The sequence below is a fragment of the Mustela nivalis genome, assembly GCF_964662115.1.
Source record: "Mustela nivalis genome assembly, chromosome: 5".
Classification (NCBI taxonomy): domain Eukaryota; kingdom Metazoa; phylum Chordata; class Mammalia; order Carnivora; family Mustelidae; genus Mustela; species Mustela nivalis.
In genome coordinates this window covers 148,217,140-148,232,183 of record NC_139024.1, presented here as the reverse complement: position 1 = coordinate 148,232,183, position 15,044 = coordinate 148,217,140, and the positions used below count along the sequence as shown (strand labels likewise).

Here is a 15,044-nt window from a genome sequence, read left to right as displayed (position 1 = left end):
TTTTGATTGTAATGAATAATACTGCTGTGAATGTTTGTCTACAGGTATTCTGTAGTCCTATGTTGTCATTTTTCTGGGGTTCATACCTAAGAGTGGAATTGCTAGGCAAAATTGGTTTTTGAAGAGACCAGGACAGTTACCTAAAATGTCCTGTGTTTGGGTTTGTTTTCTTGGGCTGTTTAGCTAGAGTGTATTTTTTATATTTATTGTATTTATATAGTATCTTATGTTTATGCCTTTACTTTAGTTTCATTTGGTCTTCATAACCTAATTTATTAAAAATTTTCAAACTGAAGTTGAGAGAATAGTACAGTGTTTACCGATTACTCCTGCATTCACCAGTCATTAACACTTTGTCATATTTGCTGTATTAAAATTTTAAAAATGTTTTGAATATAATTTTGAACTTACAGACTCTGTAAGAACAATTATAAGGCTTCACGGTTTACTATATTTGTTCTTCCTTTACTGTGTATTTCTTATAGATAGGAAATTCCCATAATGTAATAAATACAGAATAATTATCAAAACCAGGAACTTAATATTTTACGATACTATTATCTAATGTACAGATTTTATTTAGATGTTGCTAGTGTCCCAGAGGAAAAAAATTCAAGATTATGTATGCATTTAGTTTTCTTTCTTCCTTTCTTTTTTCTTTTTCTTTCCTTCCGTCTTTCATTTCTTAGAAAATAAACTTTTTTTTTTTTTTTTTTAATTTGAGAGACAGAGAGAGTGAGAGAGAGAGCATGAGCAGGGCAGAGGGAGAGGGACAAGCAGACTCGGAGATGAGCAGGGAGCCTGTCGTGGGGCTTGATCCCAGGACTCTGGGATCATGACCTGAGATAAAGGCAGATGCATAACCCACTGAGCCCCCAAGGTACCCTTGCATTTAGTTTTCATATCTCTTCATCTCCTTTAGTCTAAAATAGTTCCTTAGGGTTTTTAGTTTGTTTTTTGTATTTTGTAACGTCGGTATTTCTAAAGTACAAATAAGTTACTGTGTAGAATGTCCTGCAGAATGTGTAATGTTTCCTCATAATTAGATTCCAGTTACATCCTTTTTATTTTATTTTTTATTTTAGAGGGTGTGCAAGCATGGGGAGGGGCCGAGGGAGAGGGAGAGAATCTCAAGCAGACTACGCACGGAGTGCGGAGCTTGAGGTGGGAATTGATCTCAATGACCCTGAGATCATGACATGAGCTGAAACCAAGAGTCAGGTGCTTAACAAGCTGAGCCGCCCAGCGGTCCCCCAGTTATGTACTTTGGTAATAATATCAAAGAACAGATGCTGAGCTCTTCTCAGCCTGTCCTCTCAAAAAGCACATGCTACCAGTTGATCTCAGTACCAGCAGTAGTGTTATTAAGGTGGTGGTAGTAGGATTTCTCCAGTGTAGAGTTACTCTTTTTTTTTATCTTTTGTAATTAATAGGTATATTGTGGGTAGATAACTTTGAAAGGATAAATATCCTTTTAGTAGTTAATATTATTGGTGATTTTTGCCTAAATCTATTGTTTATAGATTGCCAAAGGGGGGTTTTCTAACTCCCCCATTCTTTCTACATTTATTAGTTGACATCCTCCTGGAGGAGAAGTTTTTCTTTTTTCTCATTTATGTGCCTATCTGTGTATGTGTTTAAGTCAGCCTTATTTCTCACACTCTATAGATTATAGTTCTTTATTGGTATTATTATGATGTTCATATTGTGCCATTTGGCCTTTGAACTGGCTCCTATGTCCTTTTTGTATTTCCCTTAAGTTTTTGAACACTTAGTTGCTTTTGATATAAAAGAATCAAGGCTCCAGGTATCTGAGTGGTTCCGTCAATTAAGTATCCAACTCTTGGTTTTGGCTCAAGTAGTCGTGATCCTCGGCCTCGTGGGATTGAGCCAATAGTGGGGCTCCGCAATCAGCAGGGGGTCTGCCTGAGGTTCTTTCCCTCTCCCCCTCCCCCTCCCCTCTCCCTCTCTCTCTTGCTCTCAAATAAAAAATGTTGAAGAAAAAATTCAAATTCATCTTACAAGTTTCAGGTCCCTGCCTTGTATTTTGCTGTTTCTCCAAAGAGCCATGATATCCTTTCAATGGAGGAACTTAAATTGTAGAGAATCATTTCATAGAGAATATCCTTATAAACTTGCTTATACCTTTAATAGGCCATCATGAGAGATGGGGAGCAAAAGTATTTCTGTGATTTCTAAGTATATTAACTTTGTACACTTACTACCTTTTTGGTGAAAGGGCAGTGACCTTTTATGAGTGTAATCCTGTTGTAATTCAGTTACCATTCAGAAAGCAGAGTATAGGTCACAAGTTTTAGGATTCACTAACTAAAAACCCATCAAATTCCTGATTGCAAATATTAAAATGGACGGACAAAAGGGAAGTATTCATAAAATTAAAATGAAGAAGCAGGCATATAAATTTGGTGTGCTCATTTTGTTCTAGACCGGGTGTGAAAGACCTGTGACGCCAGGACAAAGTAGAGAACAGCGAGAAAGGTAATGTCGTCTTGTAGCTAAAGCTTCTTTATATTTCATTTGTAAGGCCTGTTTTTATGTGTTTTTCTTTTTTGACATTTAAGAAGGTTAAAAAACAAACTTCATGCACAGAAATCTGTCACCTTCTAAAATCACATTCAGCTGTATATTTCTTTTCTTGTTAGCAGTTCTAATTTTTAGGTATTCAATTAGTTAATAAGTTATGAACCAGAGTAATATATCATTTGTTTTAATTTTCTTTTTCTTTGCCTAGTGGCTTTTCTTATCCAAATTTCAGTATGTCTGCAGCCAATGGTTTATCTTCTGGAGTAGGTAGTGGAGGCGGCAAGATGAGACGAGAGAGAACGCGCTTTGTTGCATCTAAGCCTCCGGAGGAGGAGGTAAGGTTCTGTCCTTCATATTCTTGAAGTATATGGGAAACTTTGGTGTGGTGGTGTGGGGAGACCCTCAGGGGTGGGGCTTGGGGGAGACCCAGCACAAGAACGACTACTCTGCCATTGGAGCAGTCCGTTGCCAGTGTGAGTGTGCATGCACGTACGTGTGTTCAGTACCCCTTTTACTGTGATGACACAGAAAACCTAACCTAGGTTTTTAAACCCCATGGATGCCGCTAAAAAGCCATATAAGAGAATTACAATTGAAATTATTTGACCTTGGGAATGTTATTGTATCATTAGGTAGGTTTTGCCTGTTTCATAAATGGATTAACTGTGCTCTGCTCCCTTGTCATTTTCTTCATATTATTTGTGAAGCTTATCAGTGTTGTGAAAGGTAATTCAAGTTGTGTAATTTCATTGTTACAGGTTATCCAATCTGAAAATTTACCCCACCCTGTTCCGCAGGGTGCCTGTGGGTTGATTCCTGATATGTGCTGAGGTGAATGTGTATGCACTTCTGCTTCGGCGCGTGTAGTGTATTCTCTAGGCTTTTTCTAGATTGGCCTCGTTGGGTTCTAGGGGATGATACACATCTTCACACGTGTTAGATGTTGCCCTGTTGCTCCTGAAGGTAGTTTAAATACTTCCTTGCACATGACAGTTGGTGGATATGCTTTTTCTTCTATCTTATGGGTACTTTTTTTTTTTTCTCCAAAGTCTTTGCCAAGGTGATGGGTTTGAAGTGTTATGCCATTGGACTTTCATTTTGCATTTCCTGTTTACAAGGGAGGGAACCCTCTTGTTAGTCTCTTGGTCATTTGGGGTTTCTCTTTATTCACTTTTTATTGGATTATTTATTTATTTATTATTTATTGGGAAGATTTTTTGGGAAAGATTTCTGTATATATTCTGCAAATGAAAGTTAGAAAAAGAGGGACGCCTGGGTGGCTCAGTTGGTTAAGCAGCTGTCTTCGGCTCAGGTCATGATCCCAGGGTTCTGGGATTGAGTCCCACATTGGGCTCCTTGCTCGGCAGGGAGCCTGCTTCTCCCTCTGCCACTGCTGCTCCCCTCCCTACTGCTCATGCTCTCTGTCACCCACTCTCTCTCAAATAAATAAATAAAAAATCTTTAAAAAAAAAAAAAAGAAAGTTAGAAAAAGATAAGGACTAGTTGAAGATTGGGTAAATTAATCTTTCTACAGGCTATATTTTCTAACTACTTGGAATTGAATGCAGGCCTTCTTTCAATCTTTTTACAAGTGAATTTCAGCCTAACTGGATCATTTAAGTTTTGATACATAATGCTTTATTTTTTGTTTGTTTCTAATTAAAATTTCATTTGTAACTTCTTCATTGACTCATGAGTTTTTAAGGAATTTTTAAACAGGAGATCTTCTATAACAGTTTCTGTTGACTCTAAAGTCATGTTTTGGTTGAAACTGTACAAGTCAGTATTGCTTTCCTTCTTATCTCTTGGTGTGTTTTCCAAGGTTATTTAGAGTAGGCAGTCTATTTTGTTTTCATTTCCTTCATCATCCCTTTTCCCAGTGGGCAGTTTGGTAGTTGTGCCTCTCTGAAGGTACCAGAACCGTGACTGCTTTGGTCACTTGGACTTTCTGCCCCCTGGGCTGTCTCACGGTATATGGCATTATGCTGGGGGCTCCGCTCCTGGACTGGTCTAGGGGTTCTACGTGTTGCTCTCCTGCTGGAGTGTTGTGAAGGGAAGGAATGTATTAATGTATTCTCTTATTTTGAGAGCAAAAGTATTGAAGGCCATTAATGACACAGTATAACAATATTTGTAGCTTTCTTAACCGATTTTCTTTTAAATGAAGCTCTTTATGTAAACTTACCTTTAAGAAATGGGTTGTCTTGCTTTATGTACATAAGGAAATTAGTATCCGAGGATAATATAGCTCATTATATATCCTGTTCTTTACATGAGCTTTTATATTTCTCAGTAGAATTTGTGTTTCTAGCTTTCTAAAGTTTATCCCTTGATGAGGAAAACATCTTGGTTTGGTGTTTGCCAGATAACAGATTTGTGAATTTTGCTTATTTCTGTTCAGTTTCAACTTTTTAAGAATATATTCCCACGATCTTTAGCTGAAGTTCAGGTTGCTATCTGTAGTTCGGTTTTGGCTGTCTTACAGGTGTGTGTTTATGTGACTTTGCTATATCAAGATGTTGGGAGGGGGATGAAAATTTATTGATTTACTTTTACTCTTACTTGGTATACTGTGAGGAGCTTTATGAAAGTCTAACCCTGCAGACCTTTATCACCTCCCCCTTCTCTGCCCCCTCTCCATTCCGGCCAACTGCCAACTGCCAACTTTGCATCCCAGGATGCCTCACCCAACTCCTGTCCCTAGTTCTGGTTCTGTTCTACATTGGAGTTAGTCTCCACGTTTCTGAGGAAAGAGGTACCAATGGGTGGCTGCCCCAAATTTCTGCCCACCCTGTGTTTTTTTAATCTAGGTAGAAGGGGTTTGGGGTGGATGCTTTTTACTTTGTTTTCAGTGCTGGTTTTGTTTCAGATAACGAATATGTTTAGACCACTAGTTGTTCTTAATTCAGAGTTAATAGGAACTTTTGATTAAGGATGGAACACTCATTTTTTATGGCTATTTTAATGGGCTTTTGGGATAGGTCAAATGAAAGAAATTTTATTTTTAGTGGAGTGTAAACAAACTATGCTAATTTTAGGTACTGTTGGTATGTAACAGAGAGTGCTGGTACATTTTGATTCACTTCAACAACCAGGTTAAACAGAACTTTATATTGTAAATAACCCATTTTGCATTATGAGATAGTAGAAGTATGGTTTTGCTCTCATTTCTTGTTAGATCTCAAAATGTGTAAGGGTTGTGTGTTAGTCACTGAACATTTTGGCATTTTGCCTCTACTGTGATACTGGTTTGATTTTTATAATGAAAAAGCTTATTGATACAGAGCAATGAGTATGTAATACTGCTGAGCTGCGGAGATTTAATTGCTTAATATCGTCATGTCAGGTACAGGCCTGCTACTGACTGACTGTGAATGATGTTGGTCAGATTAATTCTTTTGTACATCAGCTTATCTGTAAAATGGGGATAAGAAAAATAAGTAGATTGAGTTTGTGTCTATGGGATGTGTGCCATTTAATGCTATATGAGCTTAGACCATACATCTCCCAGTAGAAACTTCCTTATGGGAGATAACCCGTGTAAAGATACTACAAAGGTAATACATAGTAAGTCACATATTTGGTGATTGTTGTGTTCAACTTGAAGTACCTGGAAGCATCTAATTATAATTTTTAACTGTCTTGTAGACTTGGTGGCCCCACTTCTGATCAACTGAGTCAAAATTTTGGTGAATAGGAATCAAATTTAGAATTTGTTCTAGGTCGGTGATATCAAGAACCAGTATAGCCAAGTCTGTGACTTAATGAGTTGGCATAAGTAAGACACAGGTTATTCAGTTGATGTGCCCAGGTGTTGTATGGGTCTAAAAGGAAGATCAGATGAAACTTCCCTATGGAAAGAGCCAAATGTGTCTTTGTTTGCTTCTGCTCCCCTCTCCCAATTTTGATATGTACCCCAAATACTTCAGCACAGACTACCGTCAAATATCTGTTGTTTTGTAATTTAGCAAAAATTTCTGTGTAGTAAAATGTTAAATTCTTAGGTATACCATTTAATGAATTTTACAAATGGTTATGCCTGTGTAACCCTAACCCTTTTCAAAGTGTCACACTTCACTCGTGCTCCTTCCCAGTCAGTACTCATCTCCTACTCCAGAGGCAATCACTCCTCTCATTTTTTCTGTCCTGTGTTGGTGTTGCTTGTTCTGGAACTTCGTATCAATACAGTTGTCCAGTGTGTGTGTGCTTTTGTGCCTGGCTGTTATGAATAAAGCTGCTGTGAACATTCTTATAGGGATTTTTAGACATGTGTGTATTTTTCTTGGGGTAAATAACCTAAAAGTGGAGGTGCTAGGTTGTATGATACGTGTTTCACTTTTTTATAAAAAGGTTTATTTGTTTAAGTAATCCCCAAGCCCAACGTGGAGCTTGAACTCAGAACCCCAAGATCAAGAGTTGCATCCTTTTTCAGCTGAGCCAGCCAGCTCCCCCCAATATGTGTTTAACTTGAAACTGCCAAACTATTTTCCAAGATGAATAATATTTTACACTCTCCCCAACAATGTGTGAACATTTCTTTCACTTGTCATCCTTATTAAGTTGTCATCTTTTTAATATTATCCATTTTGCTTTGTATATGGTGCTGTTTCGTTGTAATTTTAATTTGCATTTCCCTGATGCAATAATGTTATATTCTAGTTTATGTGCCTATGGGCTGTGTGCTTATTACCAATCCTTTCTTAGGTGTCTTCAGGTCTTTTGCCCTTTTAAAAATTGGGTTTTCTTACTGAGTTGTGGAAGTTCTTTATAAATTTGGATCCAAGTACTTTGTCAGATACATGTCTTATATTTTCTCTCAGTCTGGCTTGCATATTCATTTTTTTAACAGTATCTTTTGATTAGCAGGTGTTCTGAATTTATCCTTTTTTTAAAAAATCATTTTTTAAAGATTTTATTTTTAAGTTATCTCTACCTCCAATGTGGGGCTCAAACTCACAACCCTGAGATTAAGAGTTCCATGTTCTCCCACTGAGCCAGCCACGTGCCGCCTTATTTTTACTGTTCTTTCTGTCCTAAGAAACCTTTGTCTATCTCCAGGCCGCAAAGTAATTTTATGTTTTCTTCTAAAGGACTTATAGTAGTGTTTTTATGCATCTTTCTGATTTCCTTTTTGATTTATTATATGATCTGTGGGTTATTTAGAACTGGGTTTAGCTGTGATATTAATGTTTTCAAATGTATTGACACTTGTTTTGTAGCCCAGCATATGGTCTGCTTGATGAACCTTGAAGCCTGTATTTTAGGTTTTCGGGTACAGTGTTTTATAAGGTGTCCGATGACTGATGGTATTTCTTAGATCTTCTTTGTCTTTGCTGAAGGTTTTTTCAGCGTATGGGGTGTGTTGTTTTAGTCTATCAAGTTGTTGAGAGATAGGAGTTAAAATTGTCCATTTCCATTTGGTGAACTTGTCTTTTCCTGTTATGTCCATTTTTACTTTACATGTTTTGAAGCCCTCATTAAAGTGTGTGCCTTACATGTTGTGGTTCCTCAGTTTCCTCTTAATATTACTAAATGTTCTTTAAAAAAAAAAGAAAGAAAAGACTGTGCAAGTATTCTTTGTCTAGAAAATCTCCTATATCTGGTATTACTATAGCCAGCCACTCTGTTAGTAGAATAAGACTTCTTAAGCTTATGAATTGTAGGTTGTTATCTTTTTCCATCCATTTGCTTTTAACCTATATCTTTTTAAGTGAGTTTTTTGAAAATGATATATGGGTATCTTGCCTTTTATGTATTTTTTTTTTTTTTTGGCTTTTTTTTTTAACAGACAGAGATCACAAGTAGGCAGAGAGGCAGAGGGAGAGAGGGAGTGGGGGGGGGAGCAGGCTCCCTGCTGAGCAGAGAGCCCGATGCGGGGCTCGATCCCAGGAGCCCAGGATCACGACCCGAGCCGAAAGCAGAGGCCCCAACCTACTGAGCCACCCAGGCACCTTGGAATATTTATAATGTCATTATTTATATGATTGGATTATGTCTCCCATTTTTCTCTGGTTTTCCCATTTGTCTTTTGTTCCTTTTGAAAGCTGTCCTTTTGGTTAGTTGACTATTTGTTAGAATTATATTTTAATTACTTTGATCTTTACCTCTTCATGTTACCTAGTGGTTCCTTTTGAGATTATATTATGTCCTTAACTTTCACATTCTGCTTTGTGTTCATACTGTACCACTTCCTTTCATATTTAGGAATCTTGCAACTTTACATAGTTTGATTTGCCTCCCCTCTTCTTTGGTATTTTAGATTATACTTGTTGTCATCTGTATTAAAATTAGATAGGCTATAAACTCACAGCATCTAATTTTCACTTTCTTTGGTTGTATGTATTTTCAAGAAATTAAGAGGAATACAAGTATTTTTGTGTTTGCTCACATACCGTTCATTTCTTCCAGAAACTTGAGATCTATTTGGTATCCTATCCCTTCACCCTGGAGAACTTGTAGAACAGGTTTTATGGCAATAGATTATCTTAGTTTTCTTTTATCTGAAAGCATCTTTTTTATTCCTTTGGGGAGAGGAGGGCTTGACTTTACAGAGGTGTGATTGATGTACTGTAAAAGACATCCATTTGAAATATTCAGATAGTTTTAGCCAGCAGGAACTTTCTTCAAGTCACACTCTCTCCCAGTTGTGGTGGGTGGCAGCTGGAACTCTTCAGTCTCAGTTGGCTGCTTGGTGTGTGCCTTACATGCGAGCAACTTACACATCTGCTAGAAATTTGCACAATTTACATGCAGATTTATCTGCTCCTCATTGCTGCATTTCTCCCTCATTTTCTCTATCTATGGTCACTTACTCCGTCCTCTTAATTCCTCCATGAACAGATTTGCTTTTCTCTCAGAATTTCAACTATGCAGTGGCACCAATTCACAGTGCAGGAAACTCACTCAGTGCCCCCCTCTTCTTCCACGTGTTTTTTTATCTCTATAGTTCCTGCTGCTTCTGGTTGCCCTCCAGTGTTTCCACATGGTTGTTTCTTTTTATTCTGTTCAGATTTTAAAATTGTCAGGTCATTTAAAATGTCAGGTCATTGGTCAGATAACAAACTATTCCACCATTAGCAAAAGCAGAGCTCTCTTTGTTTGCCCTTAACCTGGGTTGTTTGAGATTTGGGGTGGTCTTTATTATATTGGAGTAAAAAACCCAAGGCATTTCACCAAACTCACCAGTACTGATGTTTATTAAATGTTTATTCTCTCTGCTGAGCCCATATATAACTTTATGTTTTAAATTAATACTACAACTATGTGGTTTTTTGTGTATGTGTGTGGTTTTTGTTTTGCTTTTTTTCTCAGTTTGAGCCATCAGGAAATTGGTACTGAGGGCAGTTAGGTTTACAAAGCCACCATATCTGGTAGCACAGCTGGGATTCAGATCTTTTCAATTCTTTTGATTCAGGAGCCCACACTGGTAACCATATATGGTTCTACCTTCACCCCATTCCCAGTTTACCTGTAACTATAGCAGTTCTTCCTGAAAATAAGTAGGGATAGAACACTGACATGAAAGTTGAAATCTATCATTATGAAATCTGTTGTGTTTTAGGAAATGGAAGTACCAGTATTGCCGAAAATCTCTCTACCCATCACCAGTTCTTCACTGCCTACCTTCAATTTTAGTTCCTCTGTGATCACAACGTCCTCTCCATCACCCATTAGTCCTTCACAATCATTAACAAACAAGGTACAGAACCATTATACAAGTAGAGGTGATTTTTGTTCTTTAAAAAAATGTAATATTCTGTTAAAAGCAATGTTAAGTTCCCACTCTGGAAATTAATAACTCAGACTAAGAAGAGAAAAATGGAAACGATGCTTTGCTTTTTTAAATGTATGTTATAAAAGGATACATTATAATGGAGTGTTTTTTAATTCTGATTTCATGCCTTAGAGACTGATGATTTTAAGTTTGTTTCCAAACACTGTTTTCAATTAAGATGCTATTTTGGGGGGTAAGAATGAGGTTATTGTTTTTATTTCTCTGGTAGGATTAACTGCTCCTGAAATGTTTCATGCTTTTGCCTTGGCTTTTTTTTCTGAAAGTATTCTCATAGATGTTTTTTTTTTTTTCCTTAGGCAGGTACTCATTTCTGAGATAGAGTATATTCCTTTCCCAAGGAGAAGCCAGATTTTCTAGCAGTTACAGTTTATTTTTCAGAAATTTTAACAATTGATTTTTTTTTTTTAAGATTTTATTTATTTATTTGACAGAGAGAAATCGCAAGTAGATGGAGAGGCAGGCAGAGAGATAGGGAAGCAGGCTCCCTGCTAAGCAGAGAGCCCGATGTGGGACTCGATCCCAGGACCCTGAGATCATGACCTGAGCTGAAGGCAGCAGCTTAATCCACTGAGCCACCCAGGCGCCCCAACAATTGATTTTTATTTTTATTCATTTTTTTTAGAAGATTTTATTTTAAAGTAATCTCTGTGGCCAACATAGGGCTAGAACTCAGAACCCCAAGATCAAGACTTGCTTGCTCTACTGACTGAGCCAGCCAGGCACCCCTTAACAAGTGATTTTTAAATCTAAAAGGAAGTTGTGTTTGGGTTCTTTAAAATAATTAATTTACAGTTATTTTGTTGTCAATTTCTCTAAAAAATGAAAAGTTTTTTGTATTTTAATAATTTGGAAAACCAGGTACAAATGACCTCTCCAAACAGCACTGGCAGCCCCTTGTTTCGATTTTCATCTCCAATTGTAAAATCTACTGAGGCAGATCTACTACCTCCATCATCTGTAAGTAGCAAGCAAGGAATGTTTCATATTTATTTTTTATCAAAACCGAGATGCCATTGGGATAAGAAATAACACCGTTTTTCTTTAAACTTAAAAAAAAAAATCAGTGTACAGAGAACTTGAATGAACACCTATTTATTTTCCACTACCTATATATACACATAAGCATATATGTTTTCTCATGACCATTTGAAGGTTAAGATACGAACCTCTTGACACCCTTACAGCTCTTCCATATTTCCCCTAAGAAAAAGGACATTCCTCTGCATACCTGCAGTACAGTTATCATATCCATTACAGTTAAGATGATAGAATAACAACAACGTAGGCCATATTCAGATTTTCCCCCATTGCCCTATACTGTCCTTTAATTACTATTTTGTTTCTCTTGGGCCTACATCCATTTAAGATCAGGACCTAATCAACTAAATTGCGATTGCATTTGGTAAACCTGTTTCTTGAATTGCCTTTAATCTGGAGAAGTTTTGGGTTTTTGTGCCTCAGAGTATATATTTGTTTGTTTCTTTGTAGTTAAATATTTTGGGGAGATAATAAGTTTAATGTTTGAGTTGCCCCATACATCTTTGGCATGCATATCATTTTTACATGTTGCCTTCTCTTTTTCACTATGCTCTCATTTTCTGTCACAGCTGGATGTTCCAGATCATTGTGTAAATTTGCCTGTCGCATGCCTGAGACCTGTTCCATTGTCCATAAAGTCTCCTGCTTTTTATTAGAAAATGGTATTTAGAAATCCAGAAATGAGCTTTAGGAGCACATAATTATTTTATGTACTGCTTTGAAGGAAAAAAAAATGCCTAAGAAATGAAAAATGCTGTTTGATAGAACATACCATTCATCCTAAGAAGCATCTCAATTTTAGAGATTGTAAAATATGAAAACCTGGAATACATGAAATTCAGTGTTGTTGTTGTTGTTGTTGTTTTTTTGACTTGGGATAAGAAGAAGCTACTTGATATTCATTTAAAATTAAATAGACTCTTAAAGGATATGTTTTCTTCTTTACAGTTTGGATTTATATTCAGTGTGCCTGTTGCAAAAACAACAGAACTTTCTGGCTCTAGTAGTATTTCAGAATCAATTACAAGTAGTAGTTCAGGTAAGTAAGAATTTCTAAGTTTTTATGTAAAAATAGTTGCATTACATTACATTAGTATTTTAAATTCTTTAATCTTTAGCAATTTTTTTTTTTTAGATTTTTATTTATTTGACAGATCACAAGTAGGCAGAGAGGCAGGCAGAGAGAGAAGAGGAGGCAGGCTCCCTGCTGAGCAGAGAGCCCGATGTGAGGCTCCATCCCTGGACCCTGGGATCATGACCTGAGCTGAAGGCAGAGGCCTTAACCACTGAGCCACCCAGGCGCTTCATCTTCAGCAATTCTTATAAATGGTTTAATTTGAATGAAGTTAGCTGTAAAAAGCAAACAGGAGCTAATACCAAACCTTGACAATATTTTTAGTCTCTATTTTCAGAAATACTTAGCTCACTAAATGGAAATGTTACAGGGATTTTTATGTCAGCACATATATTCATTGTCTTTGTTTAATTAAAATAAGGTGATAGTTTAGTATAAATGAAGTATTAAGAAATTGAAGAGTTGTCTGCATTGTTATTGAGGTGAAGTATAATTGGCAGTAGATTCTATCTCTAGGTTTAGTGTTCAGTTCACAAACATTTTTATGTGTTAAGGGTTATGCCAGCCTATGCCGATAGTGATTCATAATTTCAAGGAATGGGTGTAATTGAGGGAAAGAAATGAGTCATCAGAAAATTAAATCCTAGCCTTTTGTTGAGGTAGTGGTGGTTTTCCTTGCAAGTATTTGCTGTTTAGGAAGTGGGGAATCATCTGGGCTAAAGATACTCAGGTCAAGAATTTTTAAGCAAGGGCATTTTACTCAAGAGATGACAGCAAATGCGAGGGTGTAGGAATTAGAGAAAAAAACATGATGGTCTTTGAAATCTGTAGGTAATTTGTCATGCAGTTAAAAAATAGCTTTAAACTATAAAAATTCTTGAATTTACACTAAGGAATTGGAATTTAATCTGAATGTAGTAGGAAGACATTGAGTGATTTTAAATGGGGTGAGCTCAGGGCACCTGGGTGGCTCAGTGGGTTGGGCCTCTGCCTTCAGCTCAGGTCATGATCCCAAGGTCCTGGGATCGAGTCCTGCATCGGGCTCTCTGCTCGGCGGGGAGCCTGCTTCTTCCTCTCTGTTTCAGCTCTGTGCCTACTTATGATCTCTGTCAAATAAATAAAATCTTTAAAAATAAATAAATAAATGAATGGGGTGAGCTGGGTGTCATGGACTGACAGCAGTGCCCATTGCAGGGGGGGCATGGTTGGGAGTGGGGTTTTATAGGCTGAAATACCAGTTAAGTTCTTTTGCCCTATCCAGAAGCGTTTATTTGACTCTCTCAGTTGTTTTTTGTTTTTTGTTTTTGTTTTTTTTTTTAATCTCATAGTTTTAGAATTAAAACAAACTAGATCCTCCCTCAAAGGATAGAGTAAAAAAATCAACAAAGCGAAAGAGCTAGGACATAGAAGCTGGACGTTCTAGCTTTGGTGGTGCTGGAAGATAAGAGTGAAGATAGTGAGAGTGGCACAGCATAGGGATTTGTATGTTGCAGTCCTGTGTTTTATTGATTAAAACAGCCTTGTGTAAGAGAAAGAAGTAACAAGCACATTTCAGGTGTACTTTCTACCACAAGATTTTTTTCTTTAATGTTACTAAGAATTCATTGAGGAATAAACTTTTGCAAATTACCATTATCCTGCCTGGTTAATTTTTTATGCCAGTTTTTATTAATGCGATACTAATGGTAACTGGATGAGCAGGAATTTGTTAAAACAACTTTCGTGTCATTACATTTGGGGGAGTTATCCAGATTTTTAGGGCATTTTTTAGGAGTGGCATCCTAGAATTGAGAGTGATTCTCACCACTTCTCTCATTAAGAAGCTGATTGAAAATGTGTAAGTCATGATTAATTACTTTGTGGCAGGAGCTGATTTTTCCAATCAATTTGAGTACACTGCAGGGTATCTTTAAAATTGCCTTAAGTTACTAAAAGCATGTCAGTTTTTTTTTTTTTAAAGATTTTATTTATTTATTTGACAGAAATTACAAGCAGATGGAGAGGCAGGCAGAGAGAGAGAGAGAGGGAAGCAGGCTCCCTGCCGAGCAGAGAGCCCGATGCGGGACTCGATCCCAGGACCCTGAGATCATGACCTGAGCCAAAGGCAGTGGCTTAACCCACTGAGCCACCCAGGCGCCCCAGCATGTCAGTTTTGATTCTAAAGGAGGATAGACTATGACTAAGTGCTACAAGCATATGTTTTGTTTAGTCCTCCCCCGCCCCCCCCCCCTTTTTTAAATATTTTATTTATTAGAGAGAGAGCAGCAGAGACTACAAGCAAGGTGGAGAGGGAGAAGCAGGCTTCCCACTGAGCAGGGAGCCCAATGCGGGGCTCTATCCCAGGACCCTGGGATCATAACTTGAGCTGAAGGCAGCGGCTTACTGCTTTCACTCAGGTGCCTGCATATGTTTTGTTTTGACACAGTTATGAGGTAGGCACAATGTTTTGTTGTATATTTTTTTTGTTCCTGAGGTGAAATTGAGATAAGGTAAAATGAATCCTTTTAAAGGGAACAGACTCAGTTGTGTTTAGTACGCTGGCTGTGTGCAGCGAGTCACTGCAGTCTGTCTCGTTCCAAATAGTTTTATCCC

At 37.4% G+C, this 15,044-nt stretch overlaps 1 protein-coding gene across 5 annotated transcripts in view; it reads left to right on the top strand.

The window, feature by feature from the left end:
* NUP153 (nucleoporin 153) overlaps window positions 1–15,044 on the top strand; it is an 87,875-nt gene that overhangs the window by 50,369 nt on the left and 22,462 nt on the right. For all 5 annotated transcript variants that reach the window (XM_082731803.1, XM_082731799.1, XM_082731800.1 and 2 more), the window contains 5 exons: window positions 2,447–2,499; window positions 2,753–2,879; window positions 10,106–10,243; window positions 11,198–11,296; window positions 12,326–12,416. In XM_082731803.1, the coding sequence (XP_082587929.1) occupies window positions 2,447–2,499; window positions 2,753–2,879; window positions 10,106–10,243; window positions 11,198–11,296; window positions 12,326–12,416 (508 nt within the window). The remainder of the gene's footprint in view (window positions 1–2,446; window positions 2,500–2,752; window positions 2,880–10,105; window positions 10,244–11,197; window positions 11,297–12,325; window positions 12,417–15,044) is intronic.